Source organism: Vanellus vanellus (genome assembly GCF_965231255.1).
Source record: "Vanellus vanellus genome assembly, chromosome: 1".
NCBI classification, from domain to species: Eukaryota; Metazoa; Chordata; class Aves; order Charadriiformes; family Charadriidae; genus Vanellus; species Vanellus vanellus.
Window position 1 is genome coordinate 150,981,042 of NC_138905.1, and position 13,624 is coordinate 150,994,665.

Genomic DNA, 13,624 nt, shown 5'->3' on the forward strand with positions numbered 1-13,624 from the left:
TCGCAGAAAATGAGAACGGTCCTGACCTCTGTGGTGGTGCTGCAGTGAGGAAATTCAGAGAAAAGAAAACAGGACAAGAAACTGCAATCTGCAGAACTGGTGTGTTTATAAAGGATCTCTTCGTATGTATGCAGCATACACCATCACAGAATAAATCTTACATTTGCTTCATCATTTAAAAGCAACAAAATCGGTACATATTATATGCTACCAGCTGCTTTACAGACATAAATTACTACAGTGTGTACACAGCCTCTTCAACGTCAGCTGATCATAGAGGTCAGAAAAGTAGTCCAGTTAAAAAAGCGAAATTTTCAAAATGTAAAAAGGAAAAAAAACCCAACCCTGCCTACAAGCCCAAGAAAACCAACCCAAAACTAAAGTAACAGCAAGAAGATAAACATTTTAATTTGCAGTGATTTGCAGGTAGAAAATTTTTCTTTAGTCCATATTCAGATCTGTTTTGCTACAGTCTTCACATACCACAACTGGATTCAGGAAACTCCTGAATAATTCAGTAAAGCCCACTAGCCTGTAGCCAAAAATAGCTGCAACTGCTCCTCCCTCAAAAAAGAGAGAGTCACATCTCCTTATCTCCAAGGATGTGATTTACTCATCACTCTCTGAACTTGCACAGTTACAGCAACTAAGAGACAACCTACGGGATACAAACACGGTCTCCAGGCAGTAGGAACAGTAGCTTTAAGCACTCTATCTCAAAACTGGCAAGTTCTCTATTTTCTTTTATTTATTCTTTCTCATTCACTGTCAAGACACTTCTTGTTGAATCCTTGGCTCCTGTGCCTTTTATATGAAAAGTACGCAGATTCAAAGGATCATTTTAAGGTACAGGTTGAAGATAAAAAAGGCAAAACAAAAACATCTGCACTTCATAGTGACTTGAACCCCTATTTTGTGCTGTAGTTTCAGCAGAGGACCAGGGGAAAAAACATGTGTAATGTCACTTCATTTTACTTCTATCCCTTAAAAAAAAAAAAGTGCAACTTCTCTGCTTCTCTGTAAATAAGGCTTTACGAAGAAATGTCTCTGCAGCACTTCAGAAAGCATTTTGGCCTTCAAGTAAAAAGCTTTTCTTCTGTAACATCAGTTGCAACATGTCACTAAGACCACAGCCTTCCACAGATTTATCAATTTGATTATTTAATTTCATATTTATTTAGCTTATATGGAGAACTATTTTTCAAAATAAACCAAAAATATTCGCTGATTGTGGAAAGCACGCTTTTCACTTATGTATAAACAAAACCGGTGAAGTTTTGAAGTTTTTATAAGCAATATTCAGGCAGCTGTATATGTTAATATAAACTGAATTTTATGGCGTTTACAGAATTCAGCTTTAATCGGTGCAGCAACTTAGGAGGGTAAATGTTATGTTACCTCATATAACCAACAAAATTACTGTATCTTTCATATATATTAATTTTTGAGTGTTTTTTCCTACCCTTTTCCTTCATGCTTTGCTATAGTTGCAAAAAGTTACAAAAGGGTGTTTTTGGGTAAAATACATGAAAATATTTTTTAAACAATGGAAAGAAAGAAAACAGGAAATTTAGGGCAACTATGTTTTGGGACATCTACCAAGCAAGACAAGAGGAGATAAGACACTTGAAAATACCTCAGGTTCCTAGGGAGAAATGAAACACAGATTATTAGCATAATGAACTCTGAGGATATGTACTGAAATCATAGCAGTAATAAGACACACACTCATTATGTCAATATAAATTAAAACCACTCAGAGTTCTATACATATTCCCACGGTGCTGCCACTGGAATCACTGAGGTGTCAAGAAGGATTTAAATGATAGTAGGCACTGGGAAAGGTAAAGAAAATAAAAATAAAAAATGCAAACCAACATCTATGACTCTCCTGAAGCAGCACTATTTGCACAGATATGTTCAAGGAGATAACTAAATTTTTTTTAATAAAAAAAGATAATCCCCAGCAGTTATGCATTGTTGACTTTGTGCTTTCATCAAGTAATACTAGGAAAAGCATATGGAACATTATCAGCGCAAAATATATTTTTCGTTTGTTTCAAATGAAATGCATAAGGTGACGGGCAAATAATATGAGCTCAAACAGTAAATAGCACAGGAGAGTGCTACAACTCTCAGTATAGCTCTGAGAGTAAGTAACCTCTCATTATTTAAGCAGCACAGATAAATAACTAAAATACCAACAAATAAACAGTTTTTCTCTTGTCACTGAAATGTCACTTATGCCTCCACAGATGAGAGAGAATGCATTAATCCAGATCCATGAACTACTGCTAGTTGCTTCAGCACACCTTTAACAGTCATTCAAAAGAATTAAGAAACAAATTTATTTTTAAAATGAAGGTAGAAAAATTGCACAGGAAATATTAACAAATAATTTATGACAAAGTTTCTCAATAGGAGTTATTACTAAAAAGCAACCACCAGTTCAAGTTTCAATAAAGCTTATGTTCAGTCTCATTTTCAGTCTGAATGACTCTGCATTATTCTAAAATTGTCCGTTTTAGGCCTTCTAATACATGAAATCAGCATATACCCAAGTCTGTTACCTGGGACAGACCAGGACTCAGCAGGGGTTGGATGACTACCCCAAGGTGCCTAATCATGCTGTGCAGCAAGTTTTGTAGACAAAGAATGCTTAACAAAATCACATAAGCAAACACCCTGTTAATTAAGCTACTGTCACAGCAGACAAATGGCAGCAGACCAAAGCATAAGAAATTAAGGCTGACGAGCCATATTGCAAATTTTCCTTCTGATTAAATAATAAAAATTCACTTCTCATTAAATAATAAGAATCGATTTATGTCTTTTAACAATCTATCAATCTAAACACTGTTTCAAATGTAAGCTACAAGCAGGATTTGTGTATTTCGTGTCATTCTTTCTTTCCCTTCGAAAAGGTGAAAAATCCATGCAAAAACCTCAGCCAGTACAATACAGCAACAACTGTCCCTCTAGCAAGTATTCTAGTGCTACCAGTTAGAATAACATTTTCTAGAATTAACATCCCTGCAGCAGAAATAGTTATATGTACTTGCCTCCAAGTGAACATAGTGTGCCCTCTTAAAAGATTCTGTTATCACTGTACAAGTCTGGCAAGTGTAAGCATCGCCCCAGGTTAATTCACTCTGCCTCTCCTGTAAGATACATTGATGCAATCCAAATTTGCAGCTATTGATTTTTTAACTTAACGTTTCCACGGCTACAATATTTTTGTTTGTTCGCATTCATTATCAGAATAGCTACTAAGGCTAGTCCAACACCTAGACTTGGAGGGCCACAAGGACTGAACTCCTGAGCAATTCCAGAAAGGAGCGGAGCAACTATACGTCCCACTGATGTCACAGACTGTCCAACACCTAGGAGCGTACCACTGGCCTCATTCCCACCAATGGTCAATTCAAGATCAATGATACAAGTACGACCTATAGTAGTTGAAAAGGCTAAGAACGTGGAAGACAAAATGACCATCCATATGCTCAGCGCTGATGCATACAGGAGAATCAATGTGCAGGTAAGAGTGCTGGAGTGCAACAAAATTCTGTAAGTGTTGTACTGATAGAGTCTTGTTATTGGTCCGAGCAGACAACCAGCCAGGACTCCAAGTGCACTGCTATAGCTCATTAGGTATCCAGCAAACAAGGGTTTCACCCCAAATCTCTCATCCAAGGCCAGACTAAAATTACTGTAGTACAGCAGTATAGCAACAGACATCAGCAACCGCACTAAAAATATATCCCACAGATCAGAGCACGCAATTCCTTTAATCCTCTTCAGCACTGTTGCAACTTGTACCCACGGAGACTTGAAAAGACTATTGCTTGCCACAGCTCCATTACTTGCTGATTTCGAGTGCAGGTCATGATTCGCTTTTGCTGAGAAACGGTCCATTCCTTTGCTGCCTTGTTGATGTTCCCTATCGCCAGTGTTTTCTTCACTCCAGGGTAACATCCAGACAAGACCTACATAGATCAAGAAATTAGTTGATTTAATCCAATTGCATTAGCTTTACATGGAAGACATTAGTCTGATTGCAACATTTTACTTGATGTAAAGATCAAAATTTAAAAAATATTTCAACAATCATTCCACTTTAAAAAATTACAAAGATTAAATCTACTGTTGTTCACAGTAGATTCAGTTCTATTTTAAATGCGGTGAAAGCAAGAAAGGAACACACCGAGATGTCCCACTCACAACACATAAACATATTCAATAGCTAAAGCCAAAATTCTGATTTCTAGTCTTCATCTTTGGGCACATTAAAAATTCCCATTTCTGTATCCAAATGTAAAAGTGATACATACAATACAAAGGGGAAGCATCTGGAGGTTAACGGTTTCAAAATTTCCACCCTTCCACACAGGTTCAAATTTAAAGGGTAGGGCCGGTATACAGAACATGTATGCCATAGATGATAAACACACCATGAATTCACGGTATTACAAATGGCATAAAAAAGCAAAAGTGGGGAATGAAGAGACCCAAGATGCAAAATATGACATACAACTTACCAGCATTCAGAACAAAGATAGAGGCACAGATGAAAGATGTTTGATAAAAGCCGTCTTCCAACTCTGTAAGGTAGCCACCAACAACAGGCCCCAGAATGAAGCCCACGCTAGACGCTGCATTGAAGCGTCCCATTACTAAAGGGCGGTCTCTCTCAGAAACCAAGTCAGAAAGCAGGGCTTTAGAGATGGAGAGCGTGTGTTTGAAAATACCTGCAACATAATATAAACAAAATAATAAAACATGTATCTCTCAGTCCAAAAGATTTTAAATGACAGAAGCTATCTGATATATCAATGCTCAAAATCACAGAATCCCAGAATGGTCAGGGTTGGAAGGGACGTCTGGACATCATCTAGTCCAACCCCCCTGCCAGAGCAGGGTCACCTACAGCAGGTTGCACAGGATGGCGTCCAGGCAGGTTTTGAACGTCTCTAGAGTCAAAGACTCCACAGCCTCTCTGGGCAGCCTGTTCCAGTGCTCAGCCACCCTCAAAGTAAAGAAATTCCTCCTCATGTTAAGATGTAACTTCCTATGTTCAAGTCTGTGCCCGTTACCTCTTGTTCTATCACTGGACACCACTGAAAAAAGACTTCTCATCTACCTGGCACCCTCCCTTTAAGTATTTGTAAGAACTGATAATATCCCCCCTCAGTAATCTCTTCTCTAGACTAAAACGACCCAAGTCCCTCAGCCTTTCCTCATAAGAAAGATGCTCCAATCCCCTAATCATCTTAGTAGCTCTTTGCTGGACCCTCTCCAGCAGTTCCCTGTCCTTCTTGAACAGGGGAGACCAGAACTGGACACAGTACTCCAGATGCAGCCTCAACAGGGCAGAGTAGAGGGGGAGGATGACCTCCCTCTACCTGCTGGCCACACTCTTCTTGATGCACCCCAATCTATTTTTAAGATTCCATAAACCACAAATTCTTCAATGCTAGATTCCAGCAGCGTGTTGGGCCACAGCTGTTCAAGGATTTGGACTTAGGAATCAAAATTATTCACACATCTGTGTTGAAGGAGTGCCCCTGCATCCCTGCCAAAAGAAGAAGTAACTTAGCCGAGTGCTCAAGCACACTAGGAATAAAACAGCCGCTAAAATAGGAACTTGTGGGTGGGTAATGGTTGAGTAGGAATGGCTTGTCTGTTTATGAACATAGCTCTGTACCAACTTTGTTGAGCATGGAGATTTCCAGGATTGTAACATACCAAATTCATATGGGACACTGGTGGGTGGCAAAAGAGGAGCACAGAAGGGTAAGCATATTGCAGGAATACTAATACTGCAATCTTTTATGCTCCTTCCCTCTAACCAGAGTAATGCTGTCACACTCAGTGCTGTTAGCATTAAAAAGTATTATCTCTACTAAGCAGTCAAATATCAACCAAAGAATTCATTAGCAAATTGTCTTTAAATTAAGAAACAATATAGACGGTTTCTAAATCAAGACTATGGGCCGTGAAAAGTGTCCTTTAGTAGACGTGTTCACAGCAGCAGCAGTGCTTATTACATCAGAATACAAGCAAAAGGTGTTCAGCTATTGTAAGAACTCTGATATGAACCCCAGCACAAACTTGGTACCAGTGCTGAAAATGTACAGGCTTTTGCACAACATAAATATTCTGTTGAAGCAGTGACCTAAAATTTCAGCCAAATTTTCTAGTATCAATTTGAGGTTTATTTTCAGCATGAGAAAAAACAATAATGCACGTATCATTCCATTCTGCATTGCAAGTGCAGGACAAGATTTCCAGCAGTGGTCTGGTGTACTGTTTACCTGTTACGACTAACCTTACAATAGCCTCTCTCTCAAGGAACTGCTGCACTCATATTCTCATAAAAGTCAGCCACTCAAGGTGACATAAAAGTTGTGACAGTTTTTGAGTATTCATTTTAAATTATTTTCAGAAAAAGTCATGAGAAGGTTTGATTTGTAAAGATTTTTCTATTACTAAGGTTCAGTTGGTGCTGCTGGATGACAATGCTATGTAGCCATCCACATACCACAATTTCTATGGTAGTAATTCTGAACCTGAGACTACAGGAAATTTAAACTAAAAAATGCCAAGCGTTTACTCACCTACAGGGACTCTAGAAATGGCAAACAGGAACACAGTGGTGGATGTTCCAAGAAGGAAATAGCCCAGTGCACTGAGAAGAATACAAGCAAGCAGGGAATACCGTCTTCCTACTATATCACTCCAGCAGCCCTTTCATAAAGCAGGAAATTAAGATTAGCTTTTTATAACATTTAACTATGTATAGTGAGCAATCAGTACTTCTAAATTAAATTGAGAAAAAGAGATCAAAGGACTGCAAATGAAATCTTAATAAGCTTGTGACACAACGTTCCTAAGTGCTCAAAATCTGGAAGTGATGAGCAGAGTTCTGCCCTGCTGGCAGTGCACCTGCTGAAACTATCATTCCATTTCATGTCATGCATACAGCTTTTTTTAAAATAATGTCTCTCTCTTAAAAATACAATCCTGCAATAAACACAATGAACTACCAGTAGCTCTGCAAATGTTATCACAACTGACCACAAATATTTCTTTGCAACAGTGGTCACTATGTACTAGACACTTGTTGAGCATCCTAAAAGGAATGATCTTAGCCATCTGAATGCAGAAAAATAGGAAGTATTTATGAGAAGGGCAAACAGTAAATTTGCATGTAGCATACTTATAAATCAGCTGGATTCCAAACAGGAAGTTTTTTAAGAAAGTAGGCAATAGTCTTGCAGTTCAAATAAAATGCCACAAGATTATAGAAGCAAATTATCCCAGATAGCCTGTGTAACAAACTCTGAAAGCGTTTTTTTTCCATGAGATGCTCAAAATCTGCTCTCTTGAAAGCTAGGAGGTACCAGGGTAATATTAAAGGTGCTCCTGGCTACATATAGGGATCTAAGGTATTGATAGGTAAAGCATACATTCAAGAGGTTCAGCTTTGATGTTTAGTCTTTGCACTCTTGCTTAGATTAGGATGTTAAAAATGAAAAGCTAATAGGAAACAAAACCAAACAAAGCTCAAAGGCATAATACATGACTTTAGGCCACATGGCAAATTACAGGGCAGTACTCATTAAGCAGGAAAGCAAACTCTAGATAATTTATGAAGAGTTGACTTGTGAGACTGCTTTTTGGACAGGCTACTACATTGAAAAAAACTGCTTTACTAGCACCAACGCTGAAGAGAACCCTCTGTGACTCAGATGTGCTCCGTAACGTATCACTGAGCACAAATCTAGATTCTAGTTTTTGTCTAAAGACCGTATTCTGTTGTGAAAAAATTTATAATTCCTTATAAATGAAACAAACATCTTCCACACACAGTGAAAACTGGCTCCACCAACCAAAAATGCTTACATGAATACTATAAGCGTTTCAAGCATTTCAAGAGACCCTATTATTAACCTCATCCTTTTTTCCCCTAAAATCCATAGAAATACCAACATGCTTAGGAATACAGTGTTAGAACTCACCACAAACGTGCTGGAAAATAGTTGCATTATACCATACAGAGATCCTAAAACACATAAGTAAAATACCAATGTTAAAAACTAAACTGATTTTTTTCTAAAAAAATGAAAACTGCACAAAATTTTTAACTGCAAAACATGAGAAACACTGGGAATAATTTACTAGAACAATAGGAAGAGCGAGCAGGACAGAGGGTGGAGTTCAGTGCATAACAAAGGAAATAGTTCCTGCTGAACACATGTACAACTATGTAATGAAGAAGGATGTTGCTTAGTACGGTGTATTAAACGAAACAGATCTTGTCATTTATAATCGCCTTCTCAGAATCAGGAGAGAATTTCATTACTGGGAGGCACTAAATACTTTCCACTTTGCACTTCAACCTATTACAAGGCACCACAGAAGCCCTGAAAAAACCACAGACCCTATTCTTTCCTTTTGGAGGGTAAAAGTTTAGCAACAGTTAGTAACAGAAGAGAAGCAGCAAAGAGAAGCAGAGAGAAACATCTGTCAGCTTCTTTCATTTATAAGACTACACCTCAAAATCCAGTTTCTTGTAAAGCTAAAAATCAAAGCAGACTGTTGAAACGAAAACAATTTTTGACGAATTGCTGCTTAAAATAATACTCTGACAATACTGAGAGCAGAACCAGAATTATTTCATGAAAACTGCTAAATTTAATCCAAGATAAAAAAGCAAGGTAATAAAAAAATGAATAACAGAGCACATGTCAGCCACACGTAGCTATGAAGAATATCACAGTTGTATCATTACAAACCATAAACAGTACCATAAGATATAAATAAAAACTTTAGAACCATGGAACTTCATCTTGCCACTTCATTTTTAAGATAAAATTACAAACCTTCAGAATTTACTTGTAAACACTCCTTAAAGATGATAAATGTTTTGCCAAAAAGACAGCTGCAAGGAATTTAATCAAACTAGGAGCAATCACAGGCTTTGGAAAGTTCAGGAGAACCAGCTGCAGAAGTACTGTTTGCAAAGCCTGTAAATAACAATAAAAGTAAAAGCAACACCTCCAGCTCCCAAAGGTGCTGAGCTGTGAATTCTTGGATGCTGGAAAAGCATCTGTACAAATATCACTGCAAGACTTCCTTATTCTTTCCAAGTATGCTCTTTCCCAACCATCTGCTTTTGGCTACTCTCAGAATGCAAGTTTGGACAGGTCTTTGGGTCTAACACAGTATGGCTGCCCTTACAGTTTTACTTGGAATTTGGCATTACTATTTATTATGCTACTAGCAGGGAAGAATTATGTTACAATGTCCAATTTGCAGTAAGGCATAATCCAGTTCACATTATCTTATTCTTGAGTAAATCATTCAAGTACTGCCACTCACCTATTATTCCAGCAACTGTATGACTTGCTCCTAGAGATTTGATATGAAGGTTCATTAAAGGAACAACCATGCTCACACCAAATAAATCCTGAAAAGAAGGCAGGAAAAGTTTTAATAACTGACACTTTTACAAAAGTGATGACAAACTGTCTTAATAACAGTCAATATTTTTTAAAAAAATAAATTACTTCCATTTCAAGACAAGATCAAAAGAAAATTTTCCATGGCCTAAGTGGTATGTTGTAACCTCTACAATGCATCCAGTATGTACAAAATTACAAAAACACAAACTGAAAGATAAAGGATGGCCTCACAGAGGAGTTAAAACTATGAAAATACAATTCTAATCTAATCTATCTAATTGGATCTCCAGATACGATAATTCTGAAGATATATATTTAAACATTAAGTATTCTTTTCGTATATATTAAACTTCATCTGTTTAACAAGAAAAGTACTTCATACCAGTATTTTAAATTCAAAGCGGTCTGTAATTTCAATCACCTAAAAATACTTTTTACTTGTGCAGAGTATATTTGGAAAATTTACAGTATTTTAACTCTCAGTGACAATGTGGAAGAAACTATGGTAGATCTAAACCTACCTACAGACTGCCTTTATGTATAACTTAAGAAATGTAGTGAAAAGACAGAAACATGAAAAAAAAGAAAAAGGGAAAAGCGTAAGTGAAGAATGTTTTGTAAGAGGAGGGCAAAGGACACTGGTCCATCCTCAACAGTATAAGAATCTCCTACTTATTCCTTTTGATTTTTTATCTTTTGTTAAACTAAGCACATTGACCCAGTAGTTCTTCCACTACTACCACCTGGCACAGCATACAGTGCCAGAGCAGAGCCTTACAAAAGATGTACTGGAGCAAGATTACCTTTTATCAGTGACTGCTTGAGCTTAATTTGACTAGCACTTCATAGCACACCCAAAGCCTGAATCACTGTAACAATGCGTATCACTAAGTAAATTCTCACAGTCTGTCACTAAAGTATCTTTTGATGGCTGAAACCGAGACTTACAAGTTTAGAATCATTATTAAATACATTAGCATAAGCAAACAGAGCACACGACTTACAAACATCTTCAATAACACAATCTTAGGTGCTATCTGCAAACCTGAAGAGAGGTTCAATGACCTGAGTCACATCATCAATAGAGACATTAAAAAGGACAAGTCTCAGAATATACCCCAGCAGTACTGGACTTGTCACAGGCACGCAGGTAGAGCAAGACCCATTAACCAGTATCCTAGATGGGTAGTTATTTTTCATTTCACCTATAATTTCTGATATCAACTGATAAATACCCTATATTTGCCTCATAACAGGAAGCTTGCATCGCAGACAACAGCTCTTTATTGTGGTATTTCACCACACTCTACACCCTCTAAAAAGACACTCACTTCTTGGTTGATTTCAGTGTGTACTCCGGCTTGGTGTCAGCAAGGTATTAGAGGGCTGGAGAACCACAGTGTTTGAAAGTGAGCTAAGAAGCAAAGCTTGTTCTAATGCCCCTTTTCCTAGAACGTTTGCCCCAGGACCCAAACCAACTAGATTGTTTCTACTGCCCAAGCTAAATGTAGGTAAGAGAATATATCTACACTTCACAGTGCAAATTCTTACTCATTTTGTATTAATTTTCCAAGTTATCCCTTTTAATTTTAAATTAATTAAATGACATTTTTTCAAGGCTCATGAATACAACCTTTCCTTAAAGTCTATACATTATGATCTTTCAGTAAGGTCAGAAAGGTTGTTTTTGTGGCTTTTTTTTTTTTATTTTTTTTAAGAAAAAAGCACAGGGTTGGGATTTTTTGTGGGGGAGGGGTTGCGTGGATTTGTTTTGTTTGGTTTTGGGTTTTTTTTATTTATTTTTTTTAGTTTACACTAAGCATTGATATACGAAGGAAACAAGAAAGAGCTCTCTGATAAGCTTAAGGCAACACTTGGCTTTAAAGGGCGCTGAGCAACTACATTTCATTCACCTTTTTATCGGGCCGCACGACTGCTGGCACGTTAAAAACACCGCAGCCGCTCCAAACCACCATCGCTCCAAAGGTTCAAACTCCAAAAAAGCACGTGAAGCGACGTACCTCAAAACCCAGCAGCCTTATCAGGAGCAGCCCCGGGGCGTTCAGCCTTCCCCGCGGCCTTTGCCGCCGGCCGGAGGGGGGTGCGCGGGGGTCCCCGACCGACCTCCCCACCGCCAAACCATGTCCCTCAGCGCCACATCTACACGTCTTTTAAACACCCCTAGGGATAGTGACTTCACCACTTCCCCGGGCAGCCTGTTCCAATGCTTGACAACCCTTTCGGTGAAGAAATTTCTCCCAATATCCAACCTAAACCGCCCCGGGCGCATCCTGAGGCCGTTTCGCCTCGATCCCCGCAGCGTCTCCTGACAACCCTGAGGGGACCTCACGGCTGCGGGGGGGCGGCCGCCCACCCCTCTCCCGCCTCGACCACAGCCCCTCCAACGGCCGCAGTGGGGCCGGGCAGCGGCTCGTGTGGGGCGCCGAGAGAATTACTTCCCCTCCCAGGCCGCGCCGGAAGAGCTCCCCCGCCGCCTCTCCCCCCCCCGCCATCTCCCCGCTTACCAGGAACCCCACCACGTAAAGGCACCGCACGAAGCGGCCGGACGCCGCCGCTGCCGCCGGGGTCCCCGCGGTTCCCCGGCCTCCATCCTCCTCCTCCCCTGCCGCCGCCACCTCCTCCATCCGGCCAGCGGCGGCGGCGGGCCTGCGCCCCGTCGCGGCCGGCGGCGTGGCGGTGGCGGCGGTGCTGGCACTGGGCATGCGCGGCGCTGGCGGCGCGGCGGGAACATGGAGGCGGCGGGGCAGGGAGCTGGGGGCAAACGCTGGTGTTTTGTTGGCGTTAACGAGCGTATTCTTCGTGTTTCCTCTTTTTCAGGCGAGGAGGAGGAATAAGGATCCCTGCAGGTTTGGGAGGCCGTCGGGATCCCCGCCGTTCTCTACATGCTGCCCTTCCCGCCTCTTCTCACTTCTCTGTACGCGGAGAGTTCTGCAACCCCTCACCTCAGGGCTTGAGGCTCTGAGGAGAGCAGGAAGAGCTAAACAGGGTGGAGGGGTATTAGGGGCAGAAACGTACCCTAGGAGCGTGGTAATGGGTCACCTGGACCCTTCCCTCGGTTGCAGTAGAAAGGTGACTTTTGAACCTGTGCACCTCTGAGCCTGCCTCCTTCACAGGGACGAGTGGCAGTGTCACACCGCTGCTGCTGTTGCTTGGCCCTCTCACGGGGCTCAGCCCGGTGCCTTTGTCAGGTGTTTCTGATGGCAGAGTGTTTTTCCTGCCTTGGTGCGTGGCTGGTGGTTGTGGCACTGAGCTGGGGAAGAGGGGCATCCCTCTTTCTGCGTAGCATCTACGTTGCTGTGCTGCGTTTCTGTTTTCTAGAGAAAAGATGACTGGGGGAGGGGGGAATCTTATAAATACTTATAAATATTTAAAGGGAGGGTGCCAGGTGGATGGGAACAGTCTTTTTTCAGGGGTGCCCACTGATAGGACAAGAGGTAACGGTCACAAACTTGAACATGGGAAGTTCCGTCTAAACATGAGGAGGAACTTCTTTACTTTGAGGGTGGCAGAGCGCTGGAGCAGGCTGCCCGGAGGGGTGGTGGAGTCTCTGACTCTGGAGACATTCAAAACCTGCCTGGACGCCATCCTGTGTAACCTGCTGTAGGTGATCCTGCTGTGGCAGCGGGGTTGGGCTAGATGATGTCCAGAGGTCCCTTCCAACCCTGACCATTCTGTGATTTTGTGAAGTCAGGGATAGCTGGAATTGTGTGCGGCTATTATGTTATAACGTATTTGCCTGCAAAGAATTAAAACACCACTCTTAGGTCTCTGAGATGCACAGGTGGAAGTGATTGTCACATGTAAAATACCTTTATGTTGGAGGCAGAAATGATTTTTTTATATAGCTGCTAGGCCAGGGATTAATGAAAGGGCTGCAGTTTTAAATACTTTAAAAAAAACCCAAAACAACGCAGCAATGCACAAGGGACAACTGATCCAGGGAACAGGAGGTGTTTTATCGTTTTTTTAATTACCATTAAGAAGAAGCTTTTGGAAAATGATGACTTTTAAATTTTAAATGTTAGCACCAATTGATAAAGTTTGAGAATGATCAATCAATAACTGACAGTAGGATAACTTCAGTTCCATCTTTGTGTTTTCAGGAGAAATAAATATCACAGTATCAAGGGTTTTCA

At 40.5% G+C, this 13,624-nt stretch overlaps 1 protein-coding gene across 1 annotated transcript; it reads right to left on the reverse strand.

Moving 5' to 3' along the window:
- Window positions 1–2,042: 2,042 nt before the first annotated feature.
- MFSD9 (major facilitator superfamily domain containing 9) lies at window positions 2,043–12,126 on the reverse strand. The gene is made up of 6 exons (XM_082480059.1): window positions 11,993–12,126; window positions 9,385–9,472; window positions 8,022–8,065; window positions 6,618–6,747; window positions 4,539–4,748; window positions 2,043–3,986 (listed from the first exon to the last, which is right to left on the reverse strand). Exons 1-6 carry the CDS (start codon window positions 12,110–12,112, stop codon window positions 3,196–3,198), a joined length of 1,383 nt encoding a protein of 460 aa, XP_082336185.1. The 5' UTR covers window positions 12,113–12,126; the 3' UTR covers window positions 2,043–3,195.
- Between the last annotated feature and the right edge of the window lie 1,498 nt (window positions 12,127–13,624).